The 16,236-nt window shown below is 37.6% G+C and overlaps 1 protein-coding gene across 2 annotated transcripts in view; it reads right to left on the bottom strand.

Annotated features, from left to right (window-relative positions):
• Positions 1-1,743, bottom strand: part of LOC120342655 (angiotensin-converting enzyme-like) — a 34,234-nt gene extending 32,491 nt beyond the window's left edge. For both annotated transcript variants that reach the window (XM_078110913.1, XM_078110914.1), the window contains exons 1-2: positions 1,647-1,743; positions 246-396 (exon numbers count right to left, since the gene is read on the bottom strand). In XM_078110913.1, the coding sequence (XP_077967039.1) occupies positions 246-396; positions 1,647-1,693 (198 nt within the window). In that variant the 5' untranslated portion in view covers positions 1,694-1,743. The remainder of the gene's footprint in view (positions 1-245; positions 397-1,646) is intronic.
• Positions 1,744-16,236: the final 14,493 nt, after the last annotated feature.

Genomic DNA, 16,236 nt, shown 5'->3' with positions numbered 1-16,236 from the left:
CCTATTCAGAGGTAACAATGCTGGAGGTATTCGGTTGAATCCAATCGAGTTGAAATCAAGCTATTCATCAAATTTCGCAGATAATCGAGTCATCTAAATTATGATGTGCAAACTGCGGCTAGCGGGCTAAATGCAGCCCACGAAGAAAACTAGTGCCAAGTTTCAACTCGACTACGGACTCTATAAACTCGGTGCTCGAAGACCCCTACCCAACACGAAGAACTAGCAAAGCTTTCAAAACTTACCACTATTTGGCTATTGTACTCCGTCAAATTAGTGAAATAATTCCAAGAAGCCGTTACTGATACAAAGTACTGATCCTCGGCTGCGTTTGAGTATTCTTCCAGAAATTGGTCGGCTCTGGCATCTAACGCGGCATCACAATTTGCCTTGGTGCTGTAAAATGGAATATTATCATGTTTCAAGTCACACTGTATGGAAAACTAGTTGGATGCGTATTCTACACTGTGGTACAATTTTTGCATGAATCGTAACAATGTATAAAATTAAATAAATTTTGACGCGACACTGTATAATAAACAACTAGAGATACATTCAATGTATGGGGGATTTGGTTTGCGAGGGGTTTGGGCAGGTCAGGGTTTCACGGACTTTTTGAGTCGCGGATCCCTATTTGTGAATCTTAGTTTTGGCGGACCCCCATCCTATAACGCATCAATGTCTGCGACTAACCAACGAGAATGGATAATGCTTCATTTACAATACATTGAGACAAACGACAATAATGTGATGGATGAGCTTGCATCTGACTGCACAACTTATCGATTCTCTGAGAAATTTGTGACAAGCAAACTTGTAGGTCCGACTTTACGACAAATCTCAACCTGTATTTTGTCATCATATTGGTTCGATAAGACTCTTTCAATTTCGTTGCGGACCCCTTTGCAGCCATCACGAACCCACATGGGTACGGGGACCCCAGCTTGGGAAACCCTGGGCTAGGTATTAGGTTCGAAGGATGTCAAACCTCAAAATTTACGAATTCTTGCATAGAAGCACACTGGAGGTTTATGGAAATATTTTTAGCATATTATAGTCTCAACACTTGTACAAATGCGAACTAAGATGGAATCCAATTGCAGGATCTAATTATAATTATTTTGTGGGTGAATGTGTACGTGCGTGTGCGTGCGTTTGTGCGTGCGTGTGTTATAGAAAATTATGTACAAAACGGAAAAGTAGCCTGCTTTGAAGCGACGTATCAGTGATTACTTATCGATCTTTAGATCGGTAAGTATGTTGATAGGTATTTGTCTGTCTGTCTGTATGTCTGTTAGATGCACGCGATATTTCACGAAGGCGTGGTTGAATCTGCTCCAAATTTAGCATGTGCATTCATCATATCTCGGACCAGAAGCCTATTGAGTTCGGATGAATTATGTCGTATAATTAGCGAGTTATTAATTAATTAGTGATAGGACACGCGGTGTCACTATAGAGTCATGAATCGAAACCGCAGTTTCGATCGATAAGTATTCGGTTTCCGACCGATATTCTTGTTTGGGCGATGTTCTCAACTTTTATTCTTTCGTAATCCCTCCCTCTCCGTCAAGAAACTTGCAAATTTCCGACTCGCGACTCAATCGCTCTGGTCCATGGCTTTGTTCGTCATAAAAATTGCTTACCTCAGAAACAAGACCACCGTCAGTGTGGAAATGATTTTCCACTTCATTTTGAAGATTCCCAGGATAATCAGAACTATGATAAAACTAATTTCAAATCTGTTTTAAAATGAAAATAATTGTTATATATATGTTATACTTTATTTATTAGGTGATCCACTCAAAGCAAAGTCACTCGCACTCACACTGAGACGAGATTACGAAAAATCTCGTCGTTTAAAAAGGTCTATTTTTCCGCTATTTTTATTTTAAGATAGCCTAAAGAATTCAGCACGTCGGTGAATGCTTTTCTATCAGTGCTGTTTCCACTTCCAGTTAAGAGCCCCAAAAAATTTAGTCTGTAATTTGATTTGTCTGCCTGTTTTATTTCTCCTTTTGGTTGAGTGCTCGGGACCTTGCTTTGAGCAAACTTGCAACTCTTCTATCAGTGCTCTTTCCACTTTTAGTTGAGTTTCGCGATCTTGCTTTGAGCAAACTTTCAACTTTAGTAACAGCACTCTATTTCAGTTGAGGACTCGAGACCTTACTTTGAGCAAACTTGCAACACTTCTATCAGCACTTTTACCATATTTTTGAGCGAACTAGCATAAATATCTCTCGCCCGAAATTCCACTCCTTTGATCGTTGTTATATTAAGACGGCATGACAAATTTATTACATCGCAGAGGACTTTTGCTCAAAATTACAATCCATCCCGCACTCAGTAAAGCAAACAACAACTACCACATGAATACGCACGGTAAGCATTAAATAGCTCACAAATATTTGCATTGTTATATGCGATCCCTTATCTACTGAGTACGATAACAAAGAGAGCTTGCACTTTTAAAAGTGAGCAGTCAATTTAATAGATTTTAAGGGTTATTATAACTTCTAAAATGGTTTGAGCGAGGTAGTCTAGTGTTTAGGACGTTGAACTTGACTATATATAACGCGAAAAGGCAGAGGTGTCGTGTTCGAATCCCGTACCAACCACTTCACTCAGGTTGTAATCAAGTGATAAACCAAAGCCTAACCAGAAAGATTCCATGTTTCAAAAGTAGTCGCACATTTTAACAACTCAAATAGAGGTGCGGGTCGGTACTTCCCTTTCAAAATGCAAAAAAGGCATTTTTCTGTATCAAACATAGTAATTTAACGTAGCTTGGAACGCTTTTCAGTCCCTCTAGCTTAGTAATGTCCAAACTAGTGGTAATTACCCCTAAAGGGGTAATTTGACAATTTTCAGGGGTAATCCATTCGTTCAATGTCCTAAAATTTATGATCATCGAAACAAAATATTGAAACAAGCTGATGATTGACACCGATTCGAAAATAGTGTCTGTCGTCCACTTTTTCTAGGTTCAATTGCTTGATAACGCAGAAACAATGTCATCCTTCTCACTGAGATTAAATCAGGATTGTTGTTCCCATGCTTTTGGATTCCTATGTTATTGTTGTTATTAAATTTGATGAATTATGCGCTAAAAAATATTTTTATGAAAGGGGGAATTGAGCTTTTGGTAAATCGATTTTGGGGTAACCGTAGTGAAAAGTTTGGGAACCACTGCGAGTAGCTGTCACGGTGTAACATGTCAATCAAAAATTTCAGGCCCCCCTCCCCCCCTTCGAAAATTCCTGCTTTCGAATTGTAGTTTGGTATACACAACTCAAATAAACAATCAATATATAGCTATTTTATTTCTTCATTCAGTATCCCTACAAGTGAGGTAACCTAATCCAATCAACCCATAAAGTCAAGTAATTTACTTTTTTTTAATTTTAGATTATCCGACTTACGTATCCTGTTTTGTTGCAATGGCGTCATTTTACGTACGGCTGGTCATGAGACAGAGCATATCATATTTACACATCGTATTTCACTCCTGAGGACTTTGACCCGCTACCCCGATGGGTAATACTTTCTCTCGAAAATATTTATATTTAACTAACTTGAAAGAAGTACGGCCGTTCCGATAAATAATAATGCAAGGATGGTAAAGTGATTTATGGTAAAAGTTGTTGGATCTTTTGTACAAAGCCGCCGCCACTTTGGCAAAAATATGAGATTTGGGGAAAACACCCGCCACGTTTTCAAATAACAAATTAGGAATTAACTAGTTAGGTTTCGGGAATGATTCGAATTTCCAGTTCAATCTGCAGGCGACCAACAGGCGACCAGTCAAAGTGCTAAAATTTACAGTAGCATTTGTAGAATTGTGAGAGCATGCCTACTTGGTAAATAGAAATTTAAGCATAACGCTTAGAGCGGCGATTCTCAAATCTTTCCGATGTATTTTACTATTTGCTTAATATCAAACTCTCCATTCACTTCTAACAACAGTAGGACAAGCAGAAAAAATTCTGAACAAGCGAGACAACTTGGATACAAACATTTTGCCCTCATGAAATCTCTGTTTTGGTAATTTGCACAATCGTTGATGAATAGATAGCTAATACTGCACACAATTCCTACTATGATTTTTGCACAGTTTGAATATATAACTTGTCTGAAGTTATGCATTGCAATAATACTGCAATAAATTATGTTTGTGAAACAACACGAAATAGAAAGTGGCATTGCTTTAATTTCTTCAAAATGAGCAAAATTTATTCATAAGAACCCCCCCTCCCTCCCCCTCGATTGGGAAACGTCGGATTTGAGTAAGGTAAAAAGGTAAGATTCGTGGCGTTTTCACCTGAAAAACATCAACTAATGAGTGCTATGCTTTAAACTAGTCAGTTCACCAAAAAGGAATGATCTTGCCTGAAACACCTACCTGGCGTCAGCTGACTCTGATGACCGTATCGCTCCCACCAGTCTATACCGAATAACTTTGCGTATGTTGTTGTATATGTTTGTAATTGCTGCAATGATCGTTTCTAGATTGAAAAAAAATTAATCTCTCTCTTTCTTTCTCCTTGATATCATATCGGCTTTCAAAAGCAGCGAGAGCAATGTACGCAACCCATTTAACCTATACGTAACAAGACAATTACACACAACGCCTCAACCATTAGTAATGAAGTTTCATTGCAATATTAGCCAATGCAAAACCAACGATCACAGTGCTTCAAATTAGCTGTTTCAAAAAACTACTCGTCGCTAAGACGCCGAACCGCCATTCATAAATTCCCTAATCGGGTTATACCGACTTACATGTCTTACGCTTCAATTGCCGCGATTTATTTTACAAAAATGATCAAAGGTTTCTTCATCATATTTCTCTAACTGACCTGTACGCATAATTATGCTGTAGCAAAAACAGGGTGTCCATAAAATCTAATCCCAATTTCAATTTTGTTATGAAGTCAGTTCTCAATACATCTTAACCAGATTTGTTGTTTTTAATCAGTATTTGTTTAGGTATTTTTACCTCATTAAATACACCTGTGAGGGCCAGAACAACACAGAACAAAACATATGGCATTGCTACATTCCTTCTGCAATTTCAAAAAAGTTGACAGATTTTATGGACAGCCAATACGAGAATATCGGGCAGAAACCGAAGACTTATCGATCAAAGGTTAGGGGATCCCCCAAAACAGCGCTCTTACTCCACAGTGACACCTTGTGTCCCATCACTAATTAATTAATAACTCGCTAATTATACGACATAATTCGCCAAAAATCAATAGGCTTCTGGTCCGAGATAAGATGAATGCACATGCAATCTGGAGCAGATTCAATCTCGCTTTCGTGAGATATCGCGTGCATCTAACAGACAAACAGACATACAGACAGACAAATACCTATCAACATACTTACCGATTAAAATCGATAAGTAATAACCCTTCCAAGTGATTCAAGAGGCTTGCTTGACGAACACTAACACAAATGTGTTTCTTTATCTGACCTGCAACATACTTATACTATTATGATGATAAAGTAAAAAGGACGGATATTCTATGCGTTACGTGTCTTGCTGCCCACTAACACAAATGTATTTTTGTAAGTGACCACATAAATGCGTATAATGCAAGGATACAACAACAATACAAGATGACTCTCCTAAGTGATTTCATAGTCTTGTAACACACTAACACGAATGTATTTGTGTAACACACGTATGATGTTAGAGTGCTGTGGCAAGATTGAAGACAAGAGAGCTATGCTCAAATATATGGACACGTAGCGCCACCCAGTGGCAATAATTTTGATGACGTCATAGCGAGAAAAAAAAGTAATAGATTTCTGGAGAAAAATTTTATCTTTAACCACTGAAAATATCAAAGCAATTGGTCCAGTATTCGAAGAGAAAAGTGATTTTTTAAAAATGGAGACGGAGACATATAACAATAACAACAAAATTTTGAAACGATCGTTATGGCCACTAAACGTGTCCAATAAACGTGTCCAATAACTATCAACGGTGATTCGAGAGTCTTGTAACACACTAACACAAATGTGTTTGCTTATCTGACCTGCAATATATGTATACTATAATGATGCTTATGGAAATAAGACGGATATTCATTCTATCCGTTACGTGTCTTGCTGCCCACTAAAACATAAGCTTTTTATTAATATTATTATAATACAAAGCGCTTTGCAAAATAGCATTTCGTGCCCTACTTTAGAAAATATGTCACCCAAATGTGATGAAAAGAAAAAACACTTCAGACTATTATGTTGTAGTGAAATTGCACACACTAAACCACGTTAGTTATCATTTATCTACAGTCATTTTTGTCGACATGGCATAAACCAGTTTGTCAACAACTTAATGAGCTTCCGTCAGTTTTTGTTGTGTTTTGTAACTGGCCTGGAATGCGTGTAACACAATCATATTGTGCAGATGACTAACTATTCTATACATTTGAGAGTCATTTGACGCAATAAAATTCGCTAACTGAGCTGTGTATACGCATATTACAAGGGTGCTATAGCAAGAATAAGGAATGCTATTACAAGAGTTTTGCCGCAGAATTTCGAAAGGCAATTTCGTCAACGCTTCTTCTGACCAAAGTTATGCTTCCATAGACAAACCTATTTTGACCATGCATATATGCATTTGCGTCAGTGCACTACAATACTCAAGTATGACATAGAATAAACATCTATATTCTTGTGACAGCATCCTTGCAATATACCCTATTCTATGGGTCAACTAGCATAGAGGGAGAATCGGCAATTGGCCTCGCGTAACCCCCAACTGCTATAGTTGACGTAGTTATATCACTGAGAAGTGTTGCTACACATTAACAAAAATGTCTTCCTGTAACATGCATTTAACACAAGAATGCTGTAGCAAGAGTAAAGATCGCTATCCTAAGTGATTGAAGAGTCCTGCTGCACACTAACACAAATGTATTACTGTAACGTTCTGTCTTACCGAAGTCAGAGTGAATCACATTTGTGTTACTGCGCAGCGAGAATCACTATTGAATTACATAGAATTGTCATAGTTACATAGAAATAGTCTCACGTAACCCCAATTGATGACATCTTTTAAAACCAAGTATGTGAACCAAGATGTCGGACATCGGAACGTAGTATGTGTACTAGGTTAGGGTTAGGCCATAATTTCCGGAATAAATACTACGGGAGTTACTTGGCTAGTCCCCGAACTCGTAATAAAATTAAAGTGAGGAATATTGAAATAAAATTATGGCCTAACCCTGACCTGGTACACATACTACGTTACGGTCCGCCATCTTGGTTCACACACTTCGGGAGTACCGTAAATCTTGTCATAATTTTAGTCTCTGTGGGGATAATTACCTATTGTTTTGACATAATTACTAATTTCGGATTTTTTGTACAAAGCCCCCGCCACTAATGCAAAAATGTTGGATCAGATAAAACACTCCGCCACGTTTTAAATTACAAATTATTGATTATCCGGTTAGGGTTCAGCTTAGGATTGATTTGAAAATTTGAATTTCCAGTGCAATCTGTATTACTAACCCTAACTAGATGACTTAACTAATTTTCTTATTTTAGAGCTGTGGCAGGGAGTGTTTTTTGCAGTGAGCTTTGTACAGAAGATCCCTGATTTCAATACGATCTTCATTCTTGCTACAGCATCCTTGCATAATGAACATACATATCCACCAGTGCAAAAGCGTAGAGGAAAGGTCTGTCTTCAGTTTATAAAATGCTTTGGGGGGCGGAGGGTGCAAATAACGCCCCGCGGGCCGGATCCGATCCACGGAAGTGTTTCATCCTGCCCACTTGTGCCTGTGGAAATTATGACTATAGTGTTTATAGATATAAATTTACTTTGGATATTTCGATGAAAATAACGAATCATCCCCTAAAATATAGATCACGTATTATTTGCACCTGAATATAATTGTGCCACTTGGTACACTGGCTGTTTGTTATACATTAACTGTTGCGCTAGTTATTTGTAAATAAACTGTTTTTTATTGCTATTGGCTCCGGCCGAGTAATCAAGTCTATTATCTACAACTGACCCACTCAGAAAAGTATGTTGCCACCCTGACTAACGTAACTTCAACTGATGTTTTTTTCCATGCAACATAATTCTACTTCGAGTAACAGTATTTCCTCTTACTAACTTGATTCAAACTTAATATATAAGACTTAGTCTTTTTCCAGTGCAGCAAAATTCATTTCTACTTCCATCCATCGCTATATAGGACAATTTTTATTTCACTCGTCCAAGTTTGAGGTAGTACTGCGCAACCAAAATATCACTTATTTATCAACGGCCATGGATATGAGCGAGAGCGGTTTTGTGTTAATAAGCGAGTTCACCTAAAAGCTGCAAGTCTCCAAATAATGTTAACAAAACGGTTTTATTACTACAATTTCCAACAAGTATTTTAAGATTAAAATATTTGTTATTGAAATTTTGCGGCAAAGCGACTGAACTTAGGAAGTTTTTGTGACTTAAATTTCCCTAAAAGTCACTTTTGAAGAGTTTGTCTTGTTCGTTATGAGCAAGGTATCTGATAAGTATTTTAAGACAGTGTATTTGCCTGAAAAATATGCAATTTTAGTCCTCGGCTGCATAAATAAGTCATTTTTGAAAAAAATCATCATGCTCACTTTGAATAAGCTTTTAACAAAAATTTTTGGTATTTTTGTATACCGCTAGCTAGATACTTCCTGATTTCCTTATTTTGAGCGTTGCGGGAGATGTTTTTCTGGCGAGGACTTTGTAGAAATGACTCGCATTCTTCAAAATTTCAAACACGGTACTGATTTAAGCATTTTGGTTCTATTTGGCAAATATATATTTTTTTTCTATCGTTAGACATTCTACCATAATATTTTTTGCTTGGTATTGCCTATGCAGATTATTACACTTCGTCTTGGGTAGTGATCATTGGGTGCTCCCGAAGTATGCGAACCAAGATGGCGGACATCGGAACGTAACATGGGTAACAGGTTAGGGTTAGGCCATAATTTTTTTCCAATTTTCCTTATTTTAGTCCTATTATCAGTTCGAAGACTAGCTAAGAGCCTCCCGTAGTATTTATACCTAAAATTATGGCCTAACCCTAACCTATTACACATATTACATTCCGATGTCCGCCATCTTGGTTCGCAAACTTCGGGAGCCCCGAACATTGTGTGACAGTCGGATAGATCGAGATTCGAAACCAAGCTCTTTAACTAAAGAACGCAGCAAGAAGGGGTTTTGGGGGTAGGAACACCCCCTTTTGAAATGTAAAAAGGAGCATTTTTCTATACCATACATAGCAATTTTTCCGTAGCTTGGAACGCTCTTCAGACCATCAAGATTCTTGGAACCCACGAACTCTCTTGCTCTATTAACGTGGCAATTAGAAATATCAGAACCTCTATTCAAAAATTCCTGGCTACACTTCTGCTGTAACTTACAGTACATTTACACTAAACTGAGATTCAACCTATATATAAAATACCATTTGTTTGAGTTACACTCAAATATCAGTAGTTACGCCAGTTTTTTTAGAAGTGTTATAAATGACAGGAAACAGAGACGTTACTGAGGATTCCAGGAATACTATTGCATAAATACAGCGGTGAATCGGGTAAAAAATAACAGTTACTTTAACTAAAATTCAACGATTACTCCACAAAGCATGGATCTGATTGATACCTTCTGGTGTGATTTGTGACATAAAAATCTAGCAACGCTCAAAACATCCGCGACATTTGACCCTGCTGACGTATGCTGTTCGTCCTTCAATAGCAGTTTTTTGTGAAAGTCGTTTATGCTGCTTTAAGACTCTGAGTTGACGTTGGATCTAATAATATCTTAGTGTACACGCTTGTTTATTTCTGTGTTGGGTTCGTCACACCTAGCGAGCAGAAAGTTGCAAATCAGCAATTGAAAGTCATGAAATGACTCGGTACATTTGAGGGAGTCCTGTAGAACAATGGTTCTCATTTTTTTGATGCGTGAAATTAAAAAAAAACAGATACTTTAACTTCAATTTAATGGTTATTTTGCATGACATGTATTTAAACTCGCCAGCGCCATCTAACGGCTAGAAATGTGTAAATTAGCAAATAGGGATTTTCAGGTTTGTGAAGTATAAGTCAATTTTTTTTAAAACCAGATCTTGATGCCTGTTTTGAGAAACAATAGAAACGAGGTTTCGTCGCTTCCTTTTTTGAACATAAAATACGTGTTAACAGAGCCATGGAGATGCAATTGGCTAGAATATTTTGAAGGCTTTTGCACCGATGATTAAATATAATTTGTAAGCAGATAGCCAGAACTTGTTCAAACCTGCTTTCATGTCACCTAACTGAACGTGAACCTCAACACGGTGGAAGGTGGACGTCATGACATCACAATACATTTATGCCGAAACAATCCCCCTAATACAACGACACGACAAACGCTATAATATTATCAGTGTAATTGAATATGGATACTCAAGTCTCACAAGCTTGCCAGCTGTATGAATGCCTATGTGTAATACGAACATCTTGTTTTCTAAACTTCAAAAAATATCTCACGGCACATAGTTTGAGAAACACTGGGCTGAGCGATGGTTTTCTCATGGCGAGAATTTTTTAATTCGTCGTGTGCATGGGAGAACTAAATTTTTGTGTGGACAAGCTAGATGTCTGAAGTTGGTTACATGGTTCGCCGACTATAAATGTTGCATAACCCCTTTTAGACCCTAGATGGGTTCTCATGTTGTGATTACATACAGTAAACCATTTGTTGCCGATATAAATATACGTCCTCATCTAATGATTCTAATGTAACCCACTTTTTCTCATGCTGTGGTTACATACAGCAGGTGTCGGCAACCTTTTGTCGCTCGCGGGCCAAAATAATGGTTGCAAGTCATTGGCGGGACTCACATATTTTTTAAAAGTTGAAAATCGAACGGAGGATACTTTTTATGATAAAAATGAAGCAGTGATACATCTTTCGAATATACTATAGATTTATTTCCTCATTCGAACCATTTGCATTTAGCATCAACTTTTCGGCTCAATAAACGAGTAATTGTGAATTTTATACTCGATCGATTATTATATAATTTAGTCTTAACGCGTCCCACAATGAATTGGGTAACGTAAAAAAATATATATATAATCGTTAAAACAGCTGTTTTGTTACTATAATCCAGCAGTGAAGCGTCGCGGGCCGGTTTATATTACTCCGCGGGCCGGATCCGGCCCGAGGGCCGTAGGTTGCCGACCCCTGTTATACAGTAAACCATTTGTTGCGGATATAAATATACGTCCTTGTCTAATGATTCTAAGGTAACCCACTTTTAGAACACTATTTTGGGTTAAGTCTGAGGTATTTCATTTATCACACGAACGTTTATACAATGTATATATAAATGACAGAAGTTGCAAGGCACCTACTCACCTTTTGAAATATAATATATTATCATGTTTTAAAACCGTTGTGTTTTTACTTTCGACCGGACCCGTTAGCTGTTAGGGGTAGGGTCTAAAAAAAAAGATAAATAATTAGCCTCACAGAGACCCGGTGTGCAATAAAAGGTTAAACTTCCGTTAATAAGGGCGTTTTTAATACAGATTTAGTAGTCGAATGATTTATTTTATTACTCGATTTATTATTCTGTTATCTTCAACTCGTGAATCTTTTACAATCTTGATATCATCAAGCATACTTGATTAGTCTTCAAACCATCACTTGGGAAGGCGAATTAGAACGTCGCCGTAGGTCACTCAGCGAATTCGAATAACCCGTGGTCTCAACTTAACTCGGGACTCTGATCAGGTAGGTAGATGGTCGAAACCCCCCTTGTAAATCTTAGTTATTAGTAATTCTAAGTCAATGATGTTTATGACCAGCATAAAAGTTTCAGCAATTCAGGAATCTCATTTAGGTATGTCTGAGTGAATCTGGCCTCGGCCAGACAAATAGTTACAGAAATATATTAGTGTTGTAAATCAAATACAAAAGTCATTTTTACTCTAGCTACAGCATCCTTGCATTATATGCATACGCCTACCCCGACATTAAAGAATAGAACAAAGATAAATAATAGGTCTCACAGAAACCAAATCCCACAATAAAAATTGAAACTTCCGTTAATATGGGCTTGTTTAATACAGAATTAGTAGTTAAATGACTTTTTTGATTACTCTTTTTATTATTCCGTTATCTTCAAACTATCTCAGTTATCATTAAACATACGTGATTAGTCTTCATTTCATTGGTCGGGATGACGAATTACAACGTCGACGTAGATAGCGCTTTTGAGCCGCGAGTTTCGTGTGGTCTCGACTTAACTCGGGACAATGGGCAGGCGGAGCCAGGAGGGGTAGTTAAGGGGTCGTAAACCCCCTTATTTCGTAACTTGAAACGCTTTTAAGACCCTCAAGACTCGTTTTTGTCCGTAACCGCTAACTGGTATTATACTCTGGTATATACAAAAATATATTTGTGTTGTGATTTAAATCGGATAGCCATTGTTACTCTAGGTACAGCAAACCTTGCATTATAAACATACGGATCCGCCGGCAGTTAAGAATAGAAGAAAGTTGAATAATTAATCTCACAGAAGCCAAATTGATAATAAAAGTTGAAACTTCTGTTAATAAGGGCGTGTTTAATACAGCATTAGTAATTAAATGACATATTTGATTGCTCCTTTTATTACTCTGTTATCTTCAAACTATCTTAGTTATTACCAAATATACGTGATTAGTATTCAATTCATCGCTCTGGAAGACGACTTAGAAGCCGCCTCAAGTCGCGTTTTCAGCAGCTGATTCGAATGGCTCGTGACTAGAGCAGTGCTCTTCAAATCGAATCATAAATTATTCGAATTCGATTCTGAAATCATCAGATATTCGAGGATTCTAGCTATTAGTAATTATTAGTCGATAAAGTTTATTGGCAGCATTAAAGTTCTAGTAATACAAGAATCTCTTTTATGCATGTCTGAGAAAGTCTAGCCTTGGTCAGGCGAAACGTTACAGCAATATATTAGTGTTGTGCATCAACTACAATAGTCATTTTTACTCTAGCTACAGCATTCTTGCATTATATGCATACGCATACCCCGACATTGAAGAATATAATAAAGATAAGTAATTAGTCTCACAGAAACCCAATTGACAATAAAAATTGAAACTTCCGTTAATATGGGCGTGTTTAATACAGAATTATTTCAATTTATTACTTGGGAAGACGAATTAGAATGTCGTATTTAGTCGCGCTTTTTAGCAAAGATCGCCCCAGGCGTTTCGTTTACGTCTGAACTTATACAACAGGATTCAGTCACGAGTTGAATGCGTGTCCTTTCGTTGCCGTCAGCACAGGCGGTTACTTATGTTGATTTGAGATGTTGATGATGTATATATCATGTGATTTCTAGGGTGAGGCTTTGCGATTTTAATAGAAAGCGATTTTTTTCCGATGCGAACAGCAGTATCATGTATCTGCGAAGCAGCCTTTCTTTGTTATCTACTATACAATTTCCCACTTCATATTTCTAAAATAGGGTTTCCAGAGATATGCTTTTGATATTTATTTTCAAGTAAAACGGCTTAATCGTATGGTATACCAAGGCTTCTTGTTCGGTTACCAGTTCATGCTCGATATGGGATTAGTTGGTCAATGTATTGTTTCAGATGCATGAATATGTTTTCAACATGCCCTCTCTTAGAGATAGCACTCTCACACTCGTATGCCCAGAATAGGATTCCCATATTTATTTAGGAAGAGATGAAAGTTGGTAAGGTGACTCATTCATATGGAGAGCCATGGACTCTCGTTTGAGTATCAGTATCAGTAGGTATTAACTAGTTAATTGTTTTAGGTGTCAGAGGTATGGGCTTACTCGAATACTAGAAGGATTGTGTTATAAAGTAATAGAATTCGGTGTGTTCAGTTTAGTACAGATGTGAAACGTTAGTGAAATCAGTGGCGTTTGTATGGTAAGGCAGCCATGGCCATGGGTTCCGTTTGGATTGGGCGCAAAAAGGATAAAGAGTTTTAATCGTAAAATGTTTCGATAAAATAATTTCGAATTGAAAATGATTTGAATTTGTATTTTTATTTGAATAATTTCGAACAAGTGTCTCAATTCAACAACAGTCGTCAACGATCAAGAGGAAGTATTTTTCAAACTTTGCCATGAGCGTTGTTTTACGTAGATACGCCACTGAGTGGAATAGTTGAAGTAAATTAAACCTGTGAAGTAGTGTTCATGATAAAGTAAGGGTCAACGTTTTTGTGAGATTTTGCTAAAAGCAACTTCACGTTTTCAGAAATAAAAAAACTATGAACAAAATTAAAGACATATTCTAATGAGCCAAGAGTACTGAAACTGATTCATAGATGTCGAATAAAGCTTGAAAAAGTTTAGGTTTGATTAAAAATCAAGGAAACTGCCAAATGCTAGTGACTCTTTATAGATAATTACACACAGAAAAAACACAGCAGTCAGTGGTGGAAGTATAGCCGAACACCGAAATGCATGTTTGGAAATATGGTAAGTGATTCTATAGTCTTGCTGCACACTAACACAAATATATTTCTGTAACGTTTCGCTTGACCAAGGTCAGACTTCTTCAGACATACATAGTAGTCAGACATACATATTAGTCTGAAGAAGTCTGACTTTGGTCCGACGAAACGATACAGAAATATATTTGTGTTAGTGTGCAGCAAGACTCTTGAATCACTTAGGATAGTTATCTTTACTCTTGCTACAGCATCCTTGCAATATGTGCATACGAATCCGCCGACACAAAAACATAGAAGAAGGATAAGTATTTAGTCTCGCAGAAACCAAATCATTAGAAATCTGGACTTGAAGAAAGAAGCTAGTAATGCAATGAATTCCAAACGAGAATATCGGTCAGAGACCGAAGACTTATCGATCGAAAGTTAGGGGATCCCCCAAAACAGAAACTGCGGTTTCGATTCGAAAAATTCTGCAAACCCGAACTGGATTGTTTTGATTAGTTTTCAGCCAATATCAGAAATGTAGGAAACAATAGCCAACTCCCCATGTCGTCGAAATACTACTCGAGGAAATACTTTTCTGAAGAATTCTGCAAATCCGAACTGGATTGTTTCGATTAGTTTCCAGCCAATAGCCTATTTCTGTATTTACCAATCCTATAGTTTGTGTCAAATACAACGGCGCTAACCCAGGTTGCGACGGCTATTCAAACACAGCCTAGCGATATTTTGGTGAGGAATTCTGCAACCCCGAACCTGATTTAGGGATATGGACATTGCTTAAACTTTAAGGAGTAATTATAAGTAACGAGATACGATCTCGCGGCGTGTATCCTTCGCTCTGACTCAATAGTGTGGAAAATTCCTCGAAGGAAACTTGCGCATCGCGACGACGTCAAAGTTACAAGAGAGATATGGACAAGGCTCAAAGATTAATCACGAGATACGATCTAGCGGTGTGTATCCTTCGCTCTGACTCACTAGCGTGAAAACTTGCGCATCTGATACGCACACACACATTCAGCGCGTCTCGAAAATCTCTCGATTTGTGAAAATCCAGATCTCTTCATCACTAATTAATTAATAACTCGCTAATTATACGACATAATTCATCCAAAATCAATAGGCTTCTGGTCCGAGATATGATGAATGCTCATGCAAAATTTGGAGCAGATTCAACCACGCCTTCGTGAGATATCGCGTGCATCTAACAGACAGACAGACATACACACATACATACAGACAAATACCTATCAATATACTTACCGATCTTAAGATCGATAAGTAATAACCGAGAGCAGCGCCGTAGCCAAGGGGATGGTTGAGAGTCCCCCTCCCCCACATTTTGAAATGTAAAAAAATTTTGTGTTTCATATATAGCAATTTTTCGTGGCTTGAAACGCTTTTAGACCCGTGAGCAGGGGTGGGCAACTTCTCTAGTCAGCGGGTCGAATGTGGGAAAATGAAGTCCTCGGTGGGCCAAATTATAACATGAATAGTATTCAATATCTTAATCACATGTTTAATCGCCAATGCAAGAAAGAAAGTTATGAATCGCGTTCAAAGTAAAGTATAAACTTTACTAAAAATAGAGACCAAAAACACATAATAAATTCATCATAATGTACTAAAAGTGTAATACTGTAATATCATAATGTACAGTCAGCGGGCCTGTCGAAATCTCGTCGCGGGCCGGGTTCCGGCCCGCGGGCCGTATGTTGCCCACCCCTGCC

The sequence above is a fragment of the Styela clava genome, chromosome 3 (genome assembly GCF_964204865.1).
Source record: "Styela clava chromosome 3, kaStyClav1.hap1.2, whole genome shotgun sequence".
Taxonomy (NCBI): domain Eukaryota; kingdom Metazoa; phylum Chordata; class Ascidiacea; order Stolidobranchia; family Styelidae; genus Styela; species Styela clava.
This window is presented reverse-complemented; position numbering and strand designations above follow the sequence as displayed.